The 20,552-nt window shown below is 43.7% G+C and overlaps 1 protein-coding gene across 1 annotated transcript in view; it reads right to left on the minus strand.

Annotated features, from left to right (window-relative positions):
- Positions 1-19,981, minus strand: part of man2a1 (mannosidase, alpha, class 2A, member 1) — a 50,473-nt gene extending 30,492 nt beyond the window's left edge. The window contains exons 1-6 of the mRNA XM_048258885.1: positions 18,793-19,981; positions 17,623-17,883; positions 14,462-14,606; positions 9,488-9,665; positions 4,991-5,118; positions 2,228-2,401 (exon numbers count right to left, since the gene is read on the minus strand). Of these exons, the coding sequence (XP_048114842.1) occupies positions 2,228-2,401; positions 4,991-5,118; positions 9,488-9,665; positions 14,462-14,606; positions 17,623-17,883; positions 18,793-18,930 (1,024 nt within the window). The 5' untranslated portion in view covers positions 18,931-19,981. The remainder of the gene's footprint in view (positions 1-2,227; positions 2,402-4,990; positions 5,119-9,487; positions 9,666-14,461; positions 14,607-17,622; positions 17,884-18,792) is intronic.
- Positions 19,982-20,552: the final 571 nt, after the last annotated feature.

Here is a 20,552-nt window from a genome sequence, read left to right on the forward strand (position 1 = left end):
TGTGCATTCCCAACGGCCCGCGTAGGCACAACGGACAGCAGCGGTGCTAGTTTGTCACCTTAAGTGTCTCAGAGCACTCAGGGGGACTAACTGAAGAGCCGAGTTTGGAAACGCCAGTGCAGCCAGGCAGTGGGCCGGTCAGCCTATTTCAGGGTTGATGTATGTGCTCGCATCCGGCGGGACCATAATTAGGTCTGGAACTGGCCAAAGCGCAAGTCGGCCCAAGGCAAGCCAAATGAGCAGTAATCACTTTCTTAACTGCGCGATGGAAAAGGGGTCCGCGTCCGGTGTCCAGGGTGCATTTTTGTCATTTTTTCCAGGGTGTTTGTCAGCGAGAGGCACACTGGGCGCAAGGCTATACAGACGTGCTTCATTACGGCCGACTCGGGGAATGGGGGAAAAAAATCAGGCGATACAGGCGAGGCAAAGCGGACGTTTCCCGCTGCTTTGTTTGTTGCCTTAAGATAAGCTGGCTGGCTTCCCAAGCCGAGAGGAATGCTTGTTTTTTCCCACCAAATAGTCCATTTGTTAAACCACTTCTCCATCTTTCTAGTTCCCCATCTTCCTCTTCCACAGACAAATGGGAGAGGAAATATATTCAGCTTCACCACACACACACACACACACACACACACACACACACACACACACACACACACACAGGCTGGCACATGAATGCATAGATTTGGAAGAAGGATCTGGATTATATTATTCACAACCAAATAAAATGGAACAGTTCTTACAAAATGGACAAATCAGCTCTGATGAGGCCTGATGGAACGACACTGCACTCAAACGAGAAATCTGTCCAAATCTATCCAAGCTTGACGCTTCTACACTGGCACTGCACTGGAGTTGAATGGACAAAAAGGGTGCTATTTTCCCCTAACATGAAATCAGTGATACACTACCATAAATTAGGCATTCTGAGCACATCGCGAACAACTGGCCACTGATTGTGAAAATTGCCGAAACAGAGAGAAAAATGGAGGTCTGGCCAGCACTCATCTGTCCGCGTGTGAGTTTCACCTTTTGTCCGAGGCAGCAGCAGGTTCTCTCCGCTGTCTCATTAGCGAGACCAATCCCTGTGGCCGCGGTGAAGAATGGGCCCCGATGGCAAAGGCCCAAATACATATCTGCCGTGCCCAGGGCCCAGGCACCAGTTGTGCTCTTCGTGCCAGAGACAGAGAAGAGGGAGAGAGAAAGCCAGACAGAGACCAGCCTGTGCAATCCGCATTTGGCCCCCGCTGGTTCACCCACAGGGGCAAAGTTCTGCCCACAGTCGTCTACCAGCGAACAAGGACAAGTGAGCAACAACCCCTCAAATTGCTGGCAGCAGCAGAAGGGCAGAGGGCCATTAACTAATGACAATCTATCCGATTACGAGCCGCTAAAAAATTATCCAGCCGCACATGGGTCACTGTGGTGCCTAGCGTTGAAATCAATGAGCGCTGTGGCAGTTTGGGTAGTCGGTATGATAGTGGGGGTGGGGGTATGCACATCTGTGGGGGGTCACGACTCAGAGGGACGGTGGATGAGAAAAGACCTCTACCCCCCACACTTCTATCCTTCTCTAACGATCCTCGTGACAGACCTTGGTCTGTTGGCTGAAAAAATCCAGAGCTTTATCACACACACACACACACACACACATGCACGCTCGCTCACTCTCACACCGCAGATGGCATGGGGGGGCAGAGGGGTTATCCTGGTCTGACCCCTAAACTCAGTTTTCCCTTCGCCTCACTGCGGCCGTGTGTTTGGAAATCGATTGCTATAAAAGAAGAAGGGGAAAAAAGAATGGGGCCAGTCAGTGGTGACTGAGCACGGAGGTTAGAAGGCCAGCAAATAAAGCAGGCATGGGGCAGCCCTTTGAAGTCTCGCTGCAGTGGAAAAGACATTTCAGTGTATTTAAGGAACGCTGTTGTGCAATGGCCCTAGGCATTGAGATAGTGTTTGCATTTGAGTCTAGACGGAATATACATTATATATACACATATGTATATGTTTTTTACCAAATGAAGTAGACATTTATAAAAGAAATCTCTTTCAACAGCTAATTACTAACATGTAAAAATGCAAATAAAACTAATCTGGATTTAAGTGCACTACAAAGAAATAAAAAGATGTCAGAGACGAAGGAATAACAAAGAGGGAGAGAGTGAAAGAAAGAAAGAAAGAAAGAAAGAAAGAAAGAAAGAAAAGAAAGAAAGAAAGAAAGCCTCACCCCAATTTTGCCTCCAGAAGAACTCCAGCGTTTTGTGGCTGGCAAAGTGTTTCTTGACCGAGTAGTGGACCCTCTGGATCAGCATGTTGGAGAACCCTGCCTGCTTCAGCAGGTAGGCCTGGGTGGGAGAGTGGCCGAACGGGTCTACGGCCCAGCCCGTCTTGGGCTTCACACCTGTTGGTGCCAAAGAGAAGGCAGACAATCAATCATTTATACGTATACAAGTGTAAACAATACAATTCACATCTGCGTTTTTTAAGATACAAATTACTCCCAAGCAGTTTACAGCTAATTGAAAATGTAGGTCATACAAAATGAGCATTATACAGATTAACAAAAACACCTATAAAGTTTAACTGAAATTGCACTCAAGGTTTTGCCCAAAGTTTAAATTTGTTGACATTTTTGTGTGTTTTCACTTGCAGTGTCACCTCTGACTCAGTCCTGTCAAACTCCAGCAATGTATTATTCAGATACACCCAGGGACAGAAACCAGAAAAGGTCTGGTAATTTGTGTGTTTTCACTTGCAGTGTCACCTCTGACTCAGTCCTGTCAAACTCCAGCAATGTATTATTCAGATACACCCAGGGACAGAAACCAGAAAAGGTCTGGTAAGGTTCCTCACACCACACCGTCTTATATCTCATCATGGTGAAGTTCACATTCAGCTGGGCCTCAGCATTCCACTTCCACTGACATACAAACACACACGTCCTTGGGGCGTCCTTTGGGATGTCCGAGACACTGACACATGGCTACATAGCAGAATGCTACGCCGACCACAATTTTCACTGAAGTAAAGCGCTCACAGGGACAAAAGACTCCCGATGATGCCAAGTCCCTTTTCATCCACCACGCTCCCCAATTTATTATTGGCAAATACTCGCAGTCCACCTCCTGGAACAGATCCAGAGCCAACGCCGCCAAACCCCAGGGCCTCGGGGGAGGAGAAAACTGAGCCGGCGCTGATGCACGAGGAGTCTCTCTCTTCATTTGTTCACTTGATTCCCCACACCCCTCAACCACCACCCACCCCATGCCCCTTAAAAGACCCCCAGTGGACTCCAAGAGGTCATCACAGCTTTAACAGAGCAGGTCAATGAGAGCCGGTCTTCAGTCAGGTCACGACTCTTGAGGAAAGCCAGACAGGGAGAAAGACAAAAGAGATAGAGAGAAAAGAGGGGAGAGAGAAACAGAGAGAGAGAGAGAGAGAGAGAGAAAGGTGGAGAAAGAAGCCCTTTCCATCTGTACCTCATGGCCTCATTATTACCACTGTATCCCAGCTCTATTAATAACACAAGAGCAGGAAGCTCCACAGCCAAACAGCCTCAGGTGTAACTAAATAATCCACATTTACAGACATTACACAGATGAGTTCTAATCCTATTGTGGATTCAGTTTTATTGGACTGTGAAATGAACCTGGGATGTGAACTTGGCAATGGGCTCTTCTGCATTAGCCATCAGGCAGTTGAGTTGGAGATGCACACAAAATGGCCCCCGGTAATTCCTCTCCAGGCCAAAACGAAGCAATTACTTAACCATATTGCCTCTACAAAACACTGTAATGTGGATGCAATATTAATTAAGTTCAGTAGCTTCCGTGCTGATGGATGATAGTGCAGGAGGAATATGTGAATACAGTAGAGGCTCTAATGGCCTAGGGTTCATGGTCTGGTTAGACTGAAGTCATGTGTGAGAGTATTGGATTCAGAAGTTATGATTTTCATATTCATAAGTGGTTTGTGTCCTGATGTTTCTGTTATGTGTTCTTCCACATAATGAGATGATGAGATTTCATTCTGTTCCTGTACTGTCCCTGTGTATATCTATGTGTGGCTGTGTTTAGAGATAAGAGGGAATATTATGACTTAGCAGTGTTTCACTGTTCTGTTACTGGGTCAGTAGCTATCTGCTCCGGATTTCCAGGTTGCCACTAATCAGAGTCTGATTCAGTGTAGTCCACGTGTGATGTGATGACCAACGCAATCTGCCGTCAGCCTGGAAGGATACTTGAACCCTAACTATTTCCTTGTCTAGTTACCGGTAGACTAGCTGGTGGATCTTTAGGTGAAGTCACGCTGTCTCTCCCTTGATGTGAATCATTGTAAATAAAACTCTGTTCCTAATTTTTCCTCCCATTGGTCTGACTGGGTCTTCATTCATCTGTGGTATCAAAATTACCTTCAAGTGTAACTACAGAGGGGAATAAGCAGTCTCCTCCAAGGCACTACTCCATGTCTCTTAGTGAAGTAATTGGAGCAGGCAGAGGTACGTGTGCCTTAAGAGTAACTTAACAACATCTGTCATTGGTTTAGAGAGAGGGCGGTCAAGGAATAGTTTACCATTTCACCCAAGCATTGATTATTGCTACACAAGTTCACCCAAGTCTAATCGTGCTGTGCTGTAAAAGATAAACCTGTTTGTTCACTGTACGTTTCCTGAAGACTGGTTGCAACACAACAGTTTTTTCCATTTCATTACAATCTGTAGAATCTTTCAAAAGACAACAGGCATTTTTTTCCCCTTCACTATCATCATGCAAACACCGGTGCCGATTAGAAACCAGTGCCCATGTTTATGAGTCATTCCACAACTTCCACTTCTTTTGCCAGGGTTAGCTGGCACGCCACAGGCTGGGAGGAAGGGCAGCAAAATCTGCTCTTGGCTCAGCCAAACTCCATTTGGCTCCGGTCTAGGAGGGGGAGGGAGGGGGGTTAGGGTGGGGGTGGGGTAGAGGATGGAGGGGAGATATTTGCCTACCCAAATGCCTCTCCAGCCACTGATGTCCCTCCAGGAGCTGGTCGATCAGGGCAAAATAGTGGGAGTTGGCCTCGTCGGGCATCACCCAGCCCCCGGTGGCAATCTCCAGTTGGCCGCTCTCAATCAACCTGTGAGCAAGCAAGCCACACACACACAAATTTATAAGCACACACTTATATAAACACACACACACACACACACACACACACACACACACACACACACACACACACACACAACACAGTCTCTCTCATACTCACATCTCAGATGCACACACAGATACTTAATAACAAACAAACAATACATACACAGAGAGCCACAAACACACACAGAAACAGACAGACACACAAACACTGTAAATGTTTGCATCAAGTTATTGACATTTTGGTTGCGATCATTATGTAAACAAGCCACATCTCCCACAAATTGCCTCTGACCCCCATATGTACAGCCACATTCAAACATACCTTACTTGGGCCTGGAATGGGGGAAAAAAAAGGGACCAAAAATAGGCACTGGCATGAAAAGTACTGACTGTAAAAGCATGTGCTTTCACTAAAACAGACAAAGAATACACCATCTTTGAAGCCTGTGGCTCAATATGCTCACCCGATCCACTTTAACTGTCCCAATTAAAACCACATAACTATTTTGTCAAACACTGACTGACTGGAGAACTGCTTTTCTCCTCCAATCTGTCGACACATTCAAACCAGTTTCCAAAAGACACTTAACCAGAAAGTAGGAGTCCATTTAACAGCAGACGGACGGCCTGTCTGTACCCGCTGTGAGGCCCACTAAACACATTACCGTCCAGCAAGGTCTAAATCAAACACCTGTGGTAGGAGGAAGCCCATCTCTTATTAGGACAGGAAAGCTGCTGGTGCTGCTGTGGGCGATGACTCAGCAGTTTTCCTTCCGACATCGGGGCATTTTTCAATGGAGGCCTTCCAGGATGAAAACCTCTGGAGGACTTGTGATTGGAGAGGTGGGGTGAGGTGGGAAAGGTAAAGCCAGCGTGCAGAAACAGAGCGCGTCGACACAGCAGTTTCTCCTCTATTGAGACGCCGCATCACTCTTTTATTTCCCAGCTGGGGAATGTAACATTTACCCCACCCCATAAAAATCAATCATGGAGTTAGCTCATAATTCGATTTGAAGAGTAGTGTCCAACACTGCTCTCCAGAGTACGCGCATATTAAAATATGATGTTCTTTTTCTTCATCTTCACAATATAACAATTAAACTGTTCTAAAAGGAATTGCTTGAAGTATATTGCACATTGAAGGCCATTACTGTTTTGCTTGTCGAACCTTGAAAGAATCCACAGGAAGGACCCATAAAGAAGTCATGCCATACACTTTTCAATTATTTTATAACATGCCGAGACACTTTTTGTAAAGTCTGCAAAGCTCAGACATAGAAAACAACGTTTTTCTCATGATGTTCTAACATTCTCTTTTTTTTTTTGGCCATGCACTTTTCCACTGCCCATGGCTCAGTTTAATGGCCATTACATGCAAGGAATGGAACAGTCCACTTTGAAAAGCCTGGTGCGCTAGTCCATTGGCATATCCTATTTCAAAGCACAGCAAGAAAAAAAATGGTTTCCTAGAATGACTTCTTTATAGAGTGAAGAAAAAAATCTTTTACTGTACATCATCTCCTGACTCATTTCTAATCTTCATTTTCAGTGTTCACTAATCATGTCAATGCATTTACACCTCCCACCTGCAAGGCGACCACAATTGTGAGTGATGCAAGTCACCCCGCTCACAATTTGTTTGATCTACTGCCCTCAGGGAAGAGGTACAGAAGCCTGCGCTCCCGCACCACCACACTCACCAACAGCTTCATACACCAGGCTGTTAGGATGCTGAACTCTCTCCCCCCTCTCCCCCCTCAGCTACATAACATCCTGGACTTTGGACCCACAATGGCTGCCTTGCACTACTCCACTTGCACTACTCCACTTGTACACTTGCACACTTTGCAACTTGTTGTTGTTGTCCTGTTGTCCTGAAAACACTTCTGAACACACTTCTGCTGCTCTTACATAACTTGCACCACTATGCCACTTCCATACTTAGGTCAAACAGAACTACCTCAGCCATTTATTGGCCTGCCTTTTGCACTATTATATTGACTGTCTACTGTATGCACAATTGCAACCCAAATTTTGCTGCTCTTATTTCTTCATTGTATGTGCCTTCTTATTTACTTTTTATATTGTTTACTTGAATGTTATGTTTGTCTGTGGACCTAATTGGTAAAATATGTCTTGTCTCCACCGTGGGATAGTGGGAAACGTAATTTCGATCTTTGTATGTCTTGACATGTGAAGAAATTGACAATAAAGCAGACTTTGACTTTGCATTCACTAATCAGTGGCTCCTACAATAATTCATTAGTTGACTCATGATAGGTATTGTATAGGCCTACTTGAGGACTCATCTCTGGTAAGATTAGTCTGAAGCTGGCGACACACAATAAACCGTTTTGATTTTGCTGGGTTCCTGAGTATTTCTGTTTGGACACCTTCCCTTTAATATTGAGCGACAATTTTTCTTAAGAAAAAAAAAAGCAAATTGTCATCCAATCAGAACGCATGGTTCCACATTAGAACTGGTTATGTGGTTGTGGTTTAACCGGTATCATCGTGCAACAATTTTTCTTGAGAACTATCTATCTATCTATCTATCTATCTATCTATCTATCTATCTATCTATCCACACACAGACAGACACACACACACACACAAACAGTCATGAGACCATGCTCCTTCTGCAACAGTTCATGTGGGGGGGGGGGGGGGCACTTTCAGAGTGGCAAATCTCGGATTCTCTCAACAGAAGACGTAGGGAGATGTTATTGCACCAGTCGGACTGAGTCACATATTGTTAAGAGACGAGACAAAAGAGGCAGAGAGGATAGATCAGGAGAGAAGAGAGAAATCAAGCACAAGCACACTGATATTGCCAATCAAATTAAATCTTCACATCTTCAGCCCATTTGCATGTTCACCCCCTTTACAAATCCATCACTTGAAAGTTCAGTCTAATTTTCGACTGGCACTATCTGCGATACAAATGCATAAAAGGGATGGCGTGAGGTGGCGAGGTGACTGCAAATTTCAATTTTCCCCGAGATGTGCCATGTGGATATTCAAGCATAAACAATTTAATTTATTTCCAAGCTTCAGCACCATAGATGGCAGTGAGAAATTGAATCATTATCCTAGACCTTGGATTTGCTGATAAAAAATAAAACTGCTTGTGGAAAAAAAAAACGTTAGAAGATTGGGGGGGGGGGTATTCAATTTAAGCCACCTTGGCAAACACAACAGAGAGAATAGACTGAAAAAGAATGGGACCAGAGCTGGCTTTGAACTCTCTTTACCCATCAAATCAATAGTGACTAAATATTGCACATCTTGTGCTCGCGCCCCCCTCTCCCACACACACACACACACACACACACACACACACACACACACACACACACACACACACACACACACACACACACTCCCATGGCTGCTTAGCAGAGAACCTAATTGAAATTCTAACCTGCAGCAGAAATGTTTATTGCATTTTAAATGCTTATATGCTGCTTGTGTGTGTGTGTGTGTGTGTGTGTGTGTTTTCCCAAGGCTAGCACAGTGGCTCATCCAAGCAAACATAGCCAAAGCAGAACATTTGTGACACTCGCTCCACACACACACACAAGAGACAAATGCCCTGCACCATCCTCTTTTCCTTGCTTTAAAGCCTCCGCCTCAATGCAAAAGCAAATAAAACCGCTCAGGGGTCCAAATGGTGAGCAAGCTCCAGGCCGGCGGGAAAGAGCTCCATCACTGATGATATGAATCTCGTGACCCCTTCCATATGGGTTGCATATAGCTTGTTAAAGCAATCCGAATCAATTAACTCCCTTTCAAAGGACAAGGAATCAGTGTTTTTTTCTGCAAAGCCTCACGCCACGATGGAGGCATTCATTTTCAGGCTACAGTTAGCATTCAGTGGCGTAATGTTGGGTTAATTAAACCCAAGAAGGACTCTAATTTCACTGCATTCTATTTTTTTTGATAATCCTACATAAACTGGTCTCCTGGAGCGGTAGAGGAGGAGTGGTGGATGAGGGGATGCGGTGTGTGTGTGTGTGTGGGGGGGGGGTATTGGGAGGTGTTGGGCTTTAATTAAACTGGGAATGAAAGTGCTGTGGAGATCTTTAGCACATCCACGCAGCAGCATACTCATCCTGCTTTACTCCAAAAAAAAAGGCCCCCGTCAACAACGGCATTAATGAATCCATAAATTATGGTGATTAATTTGGCTACCAATGAAATACCACTGAAGATTCTTCTCCCTTTTGCCTCCATGGCCCACTCCAACCTGCCCCCCCCCCACCACCACCACCAGCACACACACAACCAAAGCCCCCTGCTGGCTCCTGAAGCAAAGATTTAAAAAAAAAAACAGCAAGAAAAAATAAGACGCACTTTTTTCACAGCGTCCCCGTTTCTGGTCGTCGATGTTGTCCCACCACTTGGAAAAGTAGGAGATCTCTGACCAGATGATCTTCCTGCGGACATCCTCATGGAGCTTCACCACCATGTTGTTGAGGATGTGCTGTGTCTGGTCGCGATAGTAATCATCAAAGGTCTTCAACCAGCCTGAAATAAATATACACAACAACATCAGAGGTGCGCTTGGGGATTTCACTGTATTCATTTACGTGTGTGTGCATGTGTGTGTGTGTGTGTGCGTGTGTGTGTGTATGTGTGGGTATGTGTGTGTGTGTGTGTGCGTGTGCATGTGTGTGTGTGTGTGTGTGTGTGCGTGCATATGTGTGTGTGTGTGTGCGCGTCTGTATGTGTGGGTATGTGTGTGTGTGTGTGTGCGTGCATATGTGTGTGTGTGTGTGTGTGTGTGTGCATGTGTGTGCATATGTGTGTGTGTGTGTGTGTGTGTATGTGTGTGTGCGTGCATATGTGTGTGTGTGTGTGTGTGCATGTGTGCGTGCATGTGCATGTCTGTGTGTGAGCGAGTGCACCAAATGAATGGAGGAATGTGAGTGAATGGAGCTTTTCTAAATAATAGCACATCCATACATCATTTCATTCTTTATGCAAACAGCGACGGCTTTGCGTTTTGCGAGTTTTGTGACTGATCTGCTCTGGACCCATTTCCGATATGGTCACTCTCAGATGTAGTCCCATTTCGACTTGTAACTCAGACCATTACAAACATAAAGCATTGCATTAGCCTCATTGCTAAGACCAGTTTGAATGAATGAATGAATGAATGAATGAATGAATGAATCAGCCACCCAGTGAGTGAGTCAGTGAAGATACTGGTTTGACTGTAACTGACTAATGGCTCTTCAGGACCAGTGTCTCATCAGTAAGGTGACAGAGATCACTGGGAACAGCATAGTGAGGGTTTGTTCCATGGTTCTCTGTAAAGGGTTTTTCAAACAATCGTCTAGGGAAAAGTGTCACACAACACTGCCTCTTTTACAACCAAACATGGGTGATTTTGTTTTCGTTGTTTATCTGTTTGTCTCACAAAACACAGGAAGACCACAGACCACAAAGTCTAAAACTACCTTTCCTTAATATATCAGACAAAAACCTGTCAAATCCTGGGTTTCTTACTGTGTCCACGTCAACACTATCAATTTGCTATCAAGTACTCAAGCCTGTAAATGAATGCCTCCATTGTGGTGTGAGGAACTGATGCCCCAAACCACTGCTGGATAGCTGAATTAACCTAGACGAAAAACCCAGTTCTACACAAAGAACCTACAGCAGTATTGTGAAAGAAACACTGAGTCCCTTCATTTCCCTCAAACCCCAGAGAAACGGTGTGTCCAACTACCTCTAAAAAGAGCAAAACACAGAACACTGTGTGACAACACATGCTGGGCCCTAATTTACAGTAAAAGGCGGGTAGAGTGCAAAGTCTGTCAACAAGCAAAGTGCATGACTGAATTGACAATGGTTGTTTATTATTACTATTCTCCTTAATGTAGGCTTACCAACTTTTTAAATTGTTTACTGTTAAATTTAACTTTGTACTGTTGTTATTTGTACAGTATGTCGATTTAGACAAGAGTCTGCTAAATACCATAACCATGACTAGAATGGTGCTAAATTAGAAAATTCATTTTGCCTAGTAATTAAAATAGCTTAAGCTAAACTTTTCACTTTGCCCATCAATTAAACCAGGGCCCATGTAAAATGCACATTCACTTTAGGACATTATGAGGAAGTCCCCATGGGTGGTTCTCTCTGAAGACCTTAACAGAGTCAGCAAAAAGGTTATAAATATCAGAGGGTGTGGCGGGTGAAGACGAGCTAACAGCACAAAATAAATCTGTGTTGACGATCTAGAACACAAACCTCCTGAAGCAGTGAGACGGGGGCTGTGGCAGGGGCCTTTATCCACATCTGAAAGGGTAGATTGACCTCGCTTTCACAGAATGAGCGATCGAGCGATCAACTCTGCGCAGACAGACAGACAGACAGAGCCACGCCCAGACAACGAAGTCACTGAGCCATATACACTACCCCGTGAAAGACAGTGTGATGTGTGGTGGCGTCATTTCAGGTGGTTTACCATAACTGCATTGCAATCATAAAAGGCAAGCGCATCAACTTAAAATTGAATTAGAGGAAATTCAAAAGGAACTTTGGCTACAAATGAGTCGAGCCACATGCTTTGGCAGTGGGCAGGGAGAGCTTAATGCATTCTCCGTACAGCTTCACAAAAACAGTTTTAGATGTATGGCCTGGACCTGATACGGAATGTGTACACACAGGGTAAATTTAACACTCGTTTATGCCCTTATATTGCCACTGAAATTCAATCTCCTGCAGCTAATGGCTTTGCTTTCTAGGAGGCAGTTAGGGGTGAGATGCTCAGGTTACAGCAGGCCTGTCCAGTGTCCTCTCCAACATCCAGAACAATAGGGACTGGTCGTGTTGGTCTGTTTCTATCGGTGTCTGTCTCTCTGTTGTCTGTCTCTTAGTGTGTGTTTGTGTGTGTGTGTGTGGACTGTGCATTTACATAGGCTGATAAGATCATTTACTGTACATATGCCAGCAGGTCTACTGACATATCTACCGGTAAGAGACCACACCGACCGGTTAGGGTTGACCGCTCACCTGTTCCAGCTCATCTCTTTTTTGGGAAAGATGACACTCAAATGCTGTCCATTTGCTAAGGGGAGGACAGATACGACTGACCACGACAGAGAAAAGAACAATAGAGAAGGAAAACAGGCCCAGCCTGCCAGCTTACTTCATCAAAATTTTAGCGCTACTGATAAAATTCAATGAACTGGAAAATACTGTAGGCTTTCAGTGCCAGAATGTAAATACAAAGTGCTGCTCTGTGACAGAACATAGCTGATAGGATGAGCAAAAAAAACAGCAACGGGCTTGTTAATACTTTTTTAATCCTTGTTTAATATTGCATAACTATTAAACTAATACCCAGGCGACAGATTAGTGCAACATTAATAGAGCTTCATTATAATTCCACAACACAAAAGCAGCACTTAGTCGCATGGCAAAGACTATCAATATTGCCAGACGTAAAATTCTTCTGGGAATCATCCACAAAGAAATAGGGTGCGCTTGTTGCAACAAAGCAGTTGTCGAGCAAAAATAAATGAAATACTGGTTAAGAAAATGCCCGCCCCCCCCATTTCGGAGCCGCAGTTTGCTTAGCCAACTACCTCTTTGGATAGTAGGGGGAGTGCACACACGCACCCACCACCAGCACTGTGGGAGGTTAATAAAGAGCAATGACCTAAAAGGTCTGTGAACAGCTTTCCTGTGTGTGTGTGTGTGTGTGTGTTGTTATTCCAGTCTCCACCCGCTCACTGTTTGAGCTAAATAGTTTTACAGCGAAGGGATAAACACACACAGTGCTTTAATAATTCCGTTTTCTAGAAATACAACTAAGAAAGGAGTGTCGCTCAGCAAAGCCAATCTCATCCAAAACACACACACACACACACACAAATTCTTAGTGGCTGAACAATAAGAGGGACAGGAAGTCTACTGGAAAATGTTGAAAACATCCACTATGCTGCCGATGCAAAAATTTGAAGCATCGCCCAACAAACTGCCCGTTTCTAAGAATGTCTAGGAAATGACCACCCCCCCTCTCCTCAACATCCCCCCACACCGCCCCCAGCAGAACAAAACGGGCTAATTGTGTTTGTGCTGACACTCTGATGCACATTAGCGGTGGGCCTGGGAGAGCAGAGTATGTCCAAATTCTCCACTGTATTAGAGAGCTCAATTAGGCCTCCTACCAGGCAGCCCGGTCGTCCAGGGACTGGCCACGGTAGAGTGCTGACGCGACAGAATGGGCGCAGGTCCTTTTCTTTCTCTCTATCCAGGGCCGCAGAGGAGAGCAGTTGATTGACTGTAATAGATTTAACTAATTGGCGCTGGAGATGCATCATGTCAGTGTATTTGCATAGGGTCTGAGCAACGCAGCCTGAGAGGCAGCTGGTGGTAAATCTTGAATTAAGTGAGGGGAGATCTATTATGAGTGTTTGTATTTATGAGTGTGTGTGTGTGTGTGTCACAATAATGTTTTCACTACACAGAGGCAGCCACTCGTCGGAAACCTTTTCAAACTGAACAGAAACTAATGTGTTTTGCCTAGTCAAGAGTGGACACCCAGAAAAGCTCTCGAGAGTGAAACACAGCATGCACATCTTGACAAAAAAATGACTCCGATTTGTTTATTTGTCAACAATCTCACTCCCATGGGGAATTTAAATCTCACAATACACTTTCAAAAACAAAATAAACTCACAGCTGGCGACAAATGAAGAGTCACTGCCAAGTTTTTGCTGTATAACGATATAGCCTCAGATTTTATCATGTTAAAGTCACTGCCATATTTTCTCTGTTTGGAAAGTGTGGAAAAAACAAACTAAACACTATTGAAAGCCAACTGTGTTAAAGGTCAAAAGTAGGCTATGTACTGTATTTTCCTGACTATTAAGCAAGGTTTATATACATAAATTTTGCAAAATATCTTCAGCTATGAGGTTAATTATACACAGGGGCGGGTTATACATTTCTTCTCTAAATTCTTCTTTATGATTAAAGCACGATCTGATTAAAATTCATTGGGCTATATTTATTATTTGCTTATTACACGGCTCTTCATAGTGCAGCAGAATGCTCCATTCACTTGAATGGGCCTTCCCAACGTTCGGCGGTCTGCTAATTCTGAATAACAGACCGTTGCTAAGTATAACAGACCGCTGTCAAGGAAAATGGGCTCCGCTGCGCGTCGGGGTCCGGTTCGCCCTGTCGGGACCGATCTCCCGACAATGACCGGCGTTCTATACATTATCCCTTACATAAAACACTGTCCTGCGGTTTACACACAATGTGGCTAAAACACAGGAAAATACTGTATGTTTCTCACTCACCTGGGTCATTGTGCGAGTGTGGCACCACAAACACCTGCAGAGGTTCCTTGTCCCACTCGTGCTCGTCATAGGTGATTTCAAAGCCTTGTTTCCACACGCCCCCATCAGGGTTGTCGAAGGCCAGTAGATCATACACATCCAACATCTGAGAGGGAAAAACGTATGTTACTGATCCATCCACACTCACGTGCAACAATAAATGCTGCATGATGGTGACATATCCTTGTTTAGATAGCATTATGGGAACAAGGGTTGAACTTTTTGTGTGTGTGTGTGTGTGTGTGTGTGTGAGAGAGAGTGTGTGTGTGTGTGTGTGTGTGTTTAGATGTGAGCAGGTGACCAGTAAACAAATACTGTTGTCATCACAGAGTTTTGTATCCTCTTAAAGGTACACTATGCAAGATTTTCACCTTTACGAAGACAATTTGATGGTAAATGAACTTACCATCTTACTAAATAAGCGAAACGTTCACCTAGCATAGCTATACAGCATAGACGTAGCCAGTCGCTACCGAGAAAACCAGCCATGCAACTTCAAGAACGGCAGCCTGACAAATCTTGCGAGAATCATGAAACATTACCTGGTCAGTAGATATAGCTCTTTGGAGATAGTTTATGCCTGTTGTTAATCCTTCACCTCCACAACAAAAGCATTTTCATTGTGTTCAGGGGGAATAAGTCACGAGAAGTTTGCTATTTACAACAGCAGAGTGAAATATAAATATATTACGACTCTAGAGGGAGCTCTACAGTCGCCAAAAATACCTAAACCTGCATAGTGTACCTTTAATCCAAGGACAAATTTGCCCACTGTATTTGGGCAAATCTTTATGTTAAACAAAAATGACGAATGACTACCTGATCTCTGACAATGTATATTTGAAATGTATATCTATAACCCTCAAGTTAACAAAAAGTGTCACTGCAAGTAGAATGTCAACAAACATTTTCTTTCAGGAAAAGACTTAAAAAGGTGCTGTCAGCGATTTTACGATTTCAAACCCATAACATTTTTGTCACATTCAGCAATCATCTCCTCATGACCGCTAGCTGCCTATTCCGTGATTACATTGTAAAAAACAAGGTCTCTGTAGGCAGCCCAGGCTCCGAAAACTGGAAACAAACAAAGTCCCCCCAACAAAAGCAAAACCCTGCATGGGATTTCTCTGGGAATAATGAAGGTAGGAGGGAGCTACCTCTCTGGCGTGTTTTGTTTGGTCCTTGGTTAAAATATAATGCACGTTTTTTTGCACAATAAATTCAAATATAAACATTAACACAGACAAACGTGACTTCCAGCACAATCCTGACTGCACCTTTAAAACACAAAACACAAATATATCTGTTCATAAACCCTACATAGCAGTCCTGGGTTGGACATCATTTGACTTCAGAGCAATATGTGTCAGTTCAATAGATATGAAAACACTAAGACTGCACTCTGTGAGGTTCAAGGGACAGCAGCAAAACAAACACTGAAAAAGCAAGAATGTCACCAAAAAAGGCACTTGATATTTTCAAATGGTAGGTGATAGGGCTTGTATTGTTCTGCCTTTGTACACTAGGTGACGTGTCTCCAAGGAAGTATCTATGGCCAGAATGAACAATTCTATAAGCAGTTGTTCTTGAAATTCTCCTTGCCGTCTAAGGGCTGTCTTTTGTTGACCCCCACGGACAGAAAGTTGCTAAATTGGTTGTTATTTTCCTCTTCCAATTTCCTCTTTTGGCCCCGCAGGTGGTCAAGTGTCACATGCGGTGGTTTTCAGTCACCAGTACAACCACGGTGTAAAATCTGGACAGCAAACATAATGTGGTTTTGGTTTCAACTCTATTTCAAATTAGAAATATTTAGAAACTACACCTGAAAAGCACACACATGTGGGTGTATCCTTGGCCTCACGTTGAATTTCATTTGTGCTTCTTTGCCCTATATCCCCATGCCTTCTTCACAGTGGTGGTCCGGTGACCTCCGTAAGGAGTTTAACCACAACTGTGCACGGATCAAACAGATGAGTATTTCCACTAACACTTGAAGTATTCAGATACCTTGCATTTTATATCTACATACAGAATAGTTTGCAGCATGTACTTAAATTCTATGCTAACCATTGTGACAACACAAAGAGGACTTGATTGTTTACCGAGCTGTGATCTGACTGGCAAGAGATAGTGGAGGAGGCTCTGCCTGCACAGACCCAACATCTGGCCTGCTGTTACACCTGCCTATTTTATAGGCAACATGCAAGCACACGGGCTCGAGCACATCTGGCATTTACTGCCTGACTATGACAACAGATAGGTGACAGACAAAAAGAACGTGGAAAGCATGAATGGAAATAACATTTAGGAGCCTGTATCGGAAAATCATTCCTGGGCCCTCCTAAATGTTATAAGAGTCTCAAGTTAAGGCCTTTTCTTTCCTCCCGCTGTCGATGTCGTATGCATCCATTTCCCTGAGTGTGATTGCAAGTGAATATTATTACAGATTAATGGGACATTTTCAAATGGCTGCCATAACACTCATGTTATCAAAAGTTGCAACCTAAGGCTATTACAAGTCACTGCGCTGCCACAATAATGATGGACAATTACTGCTTTGTGCAGAATGTGCTGCCGCACGCAGTACCATTATGCCAGCGTAATGGTGTAATATACTGCTTAAGCACAACTCATTGAGGTGGAAGATGCACTAAAAATGATGGATTATGGTAAACAAACAAATAATTCGACTACTCACAAGGGGGACTGTGAAATGCGGGTGGAGGATGTTAATAAAGGCTGCTATATAATGTATGAGTGATAATCAATTTTTACTCAGTTGCCTGATGTGAGGCATTGATCTGATTTCTTTCTGTGTAGAGGAAGTGTATGTCTTCAGTCCCGTTGTCTAATAGAGGATTTGACATAAATGAACATGTGTGCAGGCTTGGCTGCAATCCAATGGCCATTTCATTGCTTAAATCACAGGCGTAAGAGGGTATCCATGACATATAATGAAGAGATCGGAATTAACCTCTCTGTGAACTCCTGCATTATGCCATGCCATCAATGACAATTTTTTTTTTTTTTTAACATTCACCTCCAGCTGTCCAAAACAATTACACCGTGTGTATAGCACACACAGACACACACACACACACAGTCCAGAATAGGAAACCAACCTGCACTCCATCAGCAGATTTGGAGTAAGGCCTTGTTGAGAACTGACAGTCTTCAGGGTCGATGGGGATGACCAGTGGAGGTGACGGGAGCATCTCTGCAGGCCCCTGGCTGAAGTTGCCCGAGTCCACTGCCCTTCGCCCATCCTTCACTGAGTCTGTGATTTTGATAATAGAGTCCCTGATGTTGGTGATAATCTCGTTGTTCTCAGCAAGCAGTCTTTCCAGGTGATCGATTTTGTCCTGCAGGACAGACAGCTGCCCCTGGAAAGGGTGGAATTTGGGTTGGTTGGATAATTGGATCAATTCACTCTCATTACAGAAGTAAACGGCACACAGGGAGGTGAGGGACAGGGGATGTTCATTCATCTGCAGTGCCGTTCACCTGATGTGTGGCTATATCTCCATGGTGAACTTTGAAATGATAATGCAGGTTATCATTTGACTAGAAATAGTTGTCACATGGATGTTGTCGTTTTTCCCCCCACTCTCAAATCATATAATGTTCAACATTTCCGTCTCCTTTAACACGATTTCTGATTAGCTTACTATATTTGTATTATTGTGTTATACTAGTCTAGGCCTACTTTACATTACAAAAGCCTAAAAGAGATGTTACAAAAGGCAAGTGAAAGGTCATGAACGAGCTATGTTATAAAAATGAAGGTTATTCTCTGTGTATAAATCCAGTAACACACAGCGTGAGCTACTGCCAACATTTTGACAGCTTTAAACTTGGCTGTGTCATGTCAATTTTGAAGGAAATGACGACAAGAATGGCTGGACGCTAGGAAAGCTACGCGAAGTGAAAACTCTACAAAGTATCTTTCCATCCCAAGACGCAGGATTTCGCTCAGGGTTGAGCTTAGAGAATACCGTAAGCTGCATCGGAGCAGCCGTAGCCTATTGTCGAATATTAACGGACAAGCACAAGAATACAACGTGTTAAATAAGTAGCTTTGTGATTGCCCAGCGCATGTATCCACGCTTTATTTGCCACATTGTAGCCTTGTCAAAGACCTGACAGGAAGACTGCAACAAGTCGTGTTCTTTGTCCTGTCTAGATAAGCACATTTGATCTACGCTACACACACGTCACCATACTATGTTTACATACAATTATGTTCAATAAAGACTTTTTAAAAGTTTGGTAGGTTATTAACCAGCACTTACATTTTGTGACCGGTCCATTCCACTGCTTGGATTTTTGGTATGATCTAATTGTAGATGATCCAGCATTAAGTATAGTGAGATAATAACGACAAAAAATATGGCACTGCCAAAAACAGTAAATTGTCTGCTCAGCCGCATCTTCCTGCTCAATGAAAGTTGGATATTCTTCGTGAACTCGCAAAAGTCACAATACGTTCAAGACCCTAAAGTCATGTACAGCATATGGTCCCGACGATAACTGAAATATAATGGACAACACTAGCCCACTTCACTTAACTCCGTCAAAAGGTAGAAATGGAGAGGTGAAAATTGAACATCTGGGGGTATTATTTTCTCTCTCTATGCGCAGTCCTGTACAATTGAGAGCTGTTCATATTCGTCGCCCCTCCATAAACATCTGCACAGTCCATCTGAACATAAGAAATCAACGGCAAAGGAACCGCCGTCCTCAAAGTTTTGTCGATGCGGAAGAGTTTGTGTGATTCAGCAAGCCGTCGGGTATTATGTCCACCGCACACACAACTAATGACCCTGCCCCCTCCGGTATTAGTTTTGTTTTACATAGACTGAGGAAGTGCAGCAAGGTAAGCATGTGCGCCGCCTACCGATTAACAACTTCTATGTAGGCAACCAGGTAAAAACTCTTGCTCCTTTTAAATCCGCCACACAGTTGTGTCCAGTGACCGTCTCTCAAGCACGTGAGATGTCAAGTAGTGCATATTTTCTCATTTGATAGACAATAGATTGGATAATCTTAGGTCGCCGCCAACTGAGTTTGTGGTGTCCAGTTTGATCCTATGTTGTTTCCGACGAATATGTGGCACTTAGAAAAACTCATCCGTCTCTCTCTCATGCACGCAACGACGACATTCACCAGATGTTCAAGTTGCAATCTCCACCGGCTTACACTTGACTATCCTGCTTTAGAGCATGCCAGTACAACAGCATGCGACTGTCCCTCTCCAGACTTATCGACAAAAAAGCTTTAGTTTTTACATCCTCTTCTTTTGCGCGTTCTAGTTCGTTAATCGACCCATGCTGTGGCATTGGACATAGCCTTAAAACACTCAAGTGGTGCTGTAGTCTACTTGTGCACAACGTGACTGAGTCTCGTTTCAACTGTTTCGATTAATAATTTTGCCGTTGCAAATACACACTGCCACAAGATTCCAGATGTAGTGTAGGCTACATGAGCATCTCCAAATCTGAGCGCGAGTAGGCTACGCAATAATAAAATAGATGGGTGAATGTTTACGCCTACTCTTGACATCATTTCGTGACGTAAAGTTAGGGTCCATTACCAAGTACTGGGCTAACGTTACTCCAAATCTTCCTGATTTGGGACGATTTTGAAAACGTGCAAGTAGAAATACCACCAGCGAGAATTGTGTTTGGATTGCGTAATAGCCTACTAAATGAGTAAAATCCCTTATTGGACTAAATGTGGCATTGGAATCATCAGTGGGCCTACAATTATGGCTTCACTCAGTAGGAAGATCAGCGTGCTTTCAGCAGTTGCATTGCAACCATACAGTCTTGCATGCATGTCAACTTGCTTGATATTAATCTTTTTGAAAACAGATGCAGAAAGTTTTGATATCAGAGTATGTTTGTTCTGAGTGATAGCCTATAGACATTCAACATAAAAGTGAAAATATATTTATTATTCAAGAGATGAAAATCTGCTGAAGTTTTGGTAGTCTAATAAGCTATCCTGAAAAGTGACTCACTGAGCAAAAGGGCAGATAAGACACTATTAT

This window comes from Alosa alosa, chromosome 12, assembly GCF_017589495.1.
Source record: "Alosa alosa isolate M-15738 ecotype Scorff River chromosome 12, AALO_Geno_1.1, whole genome shotgun sequence".
NCBI classification, from domain to species: Eukaryota; Metazoa; Chordata; class Actinopteri; order Clupeiformes; family Clupeidae; genus Alosa; species Alosa alosa.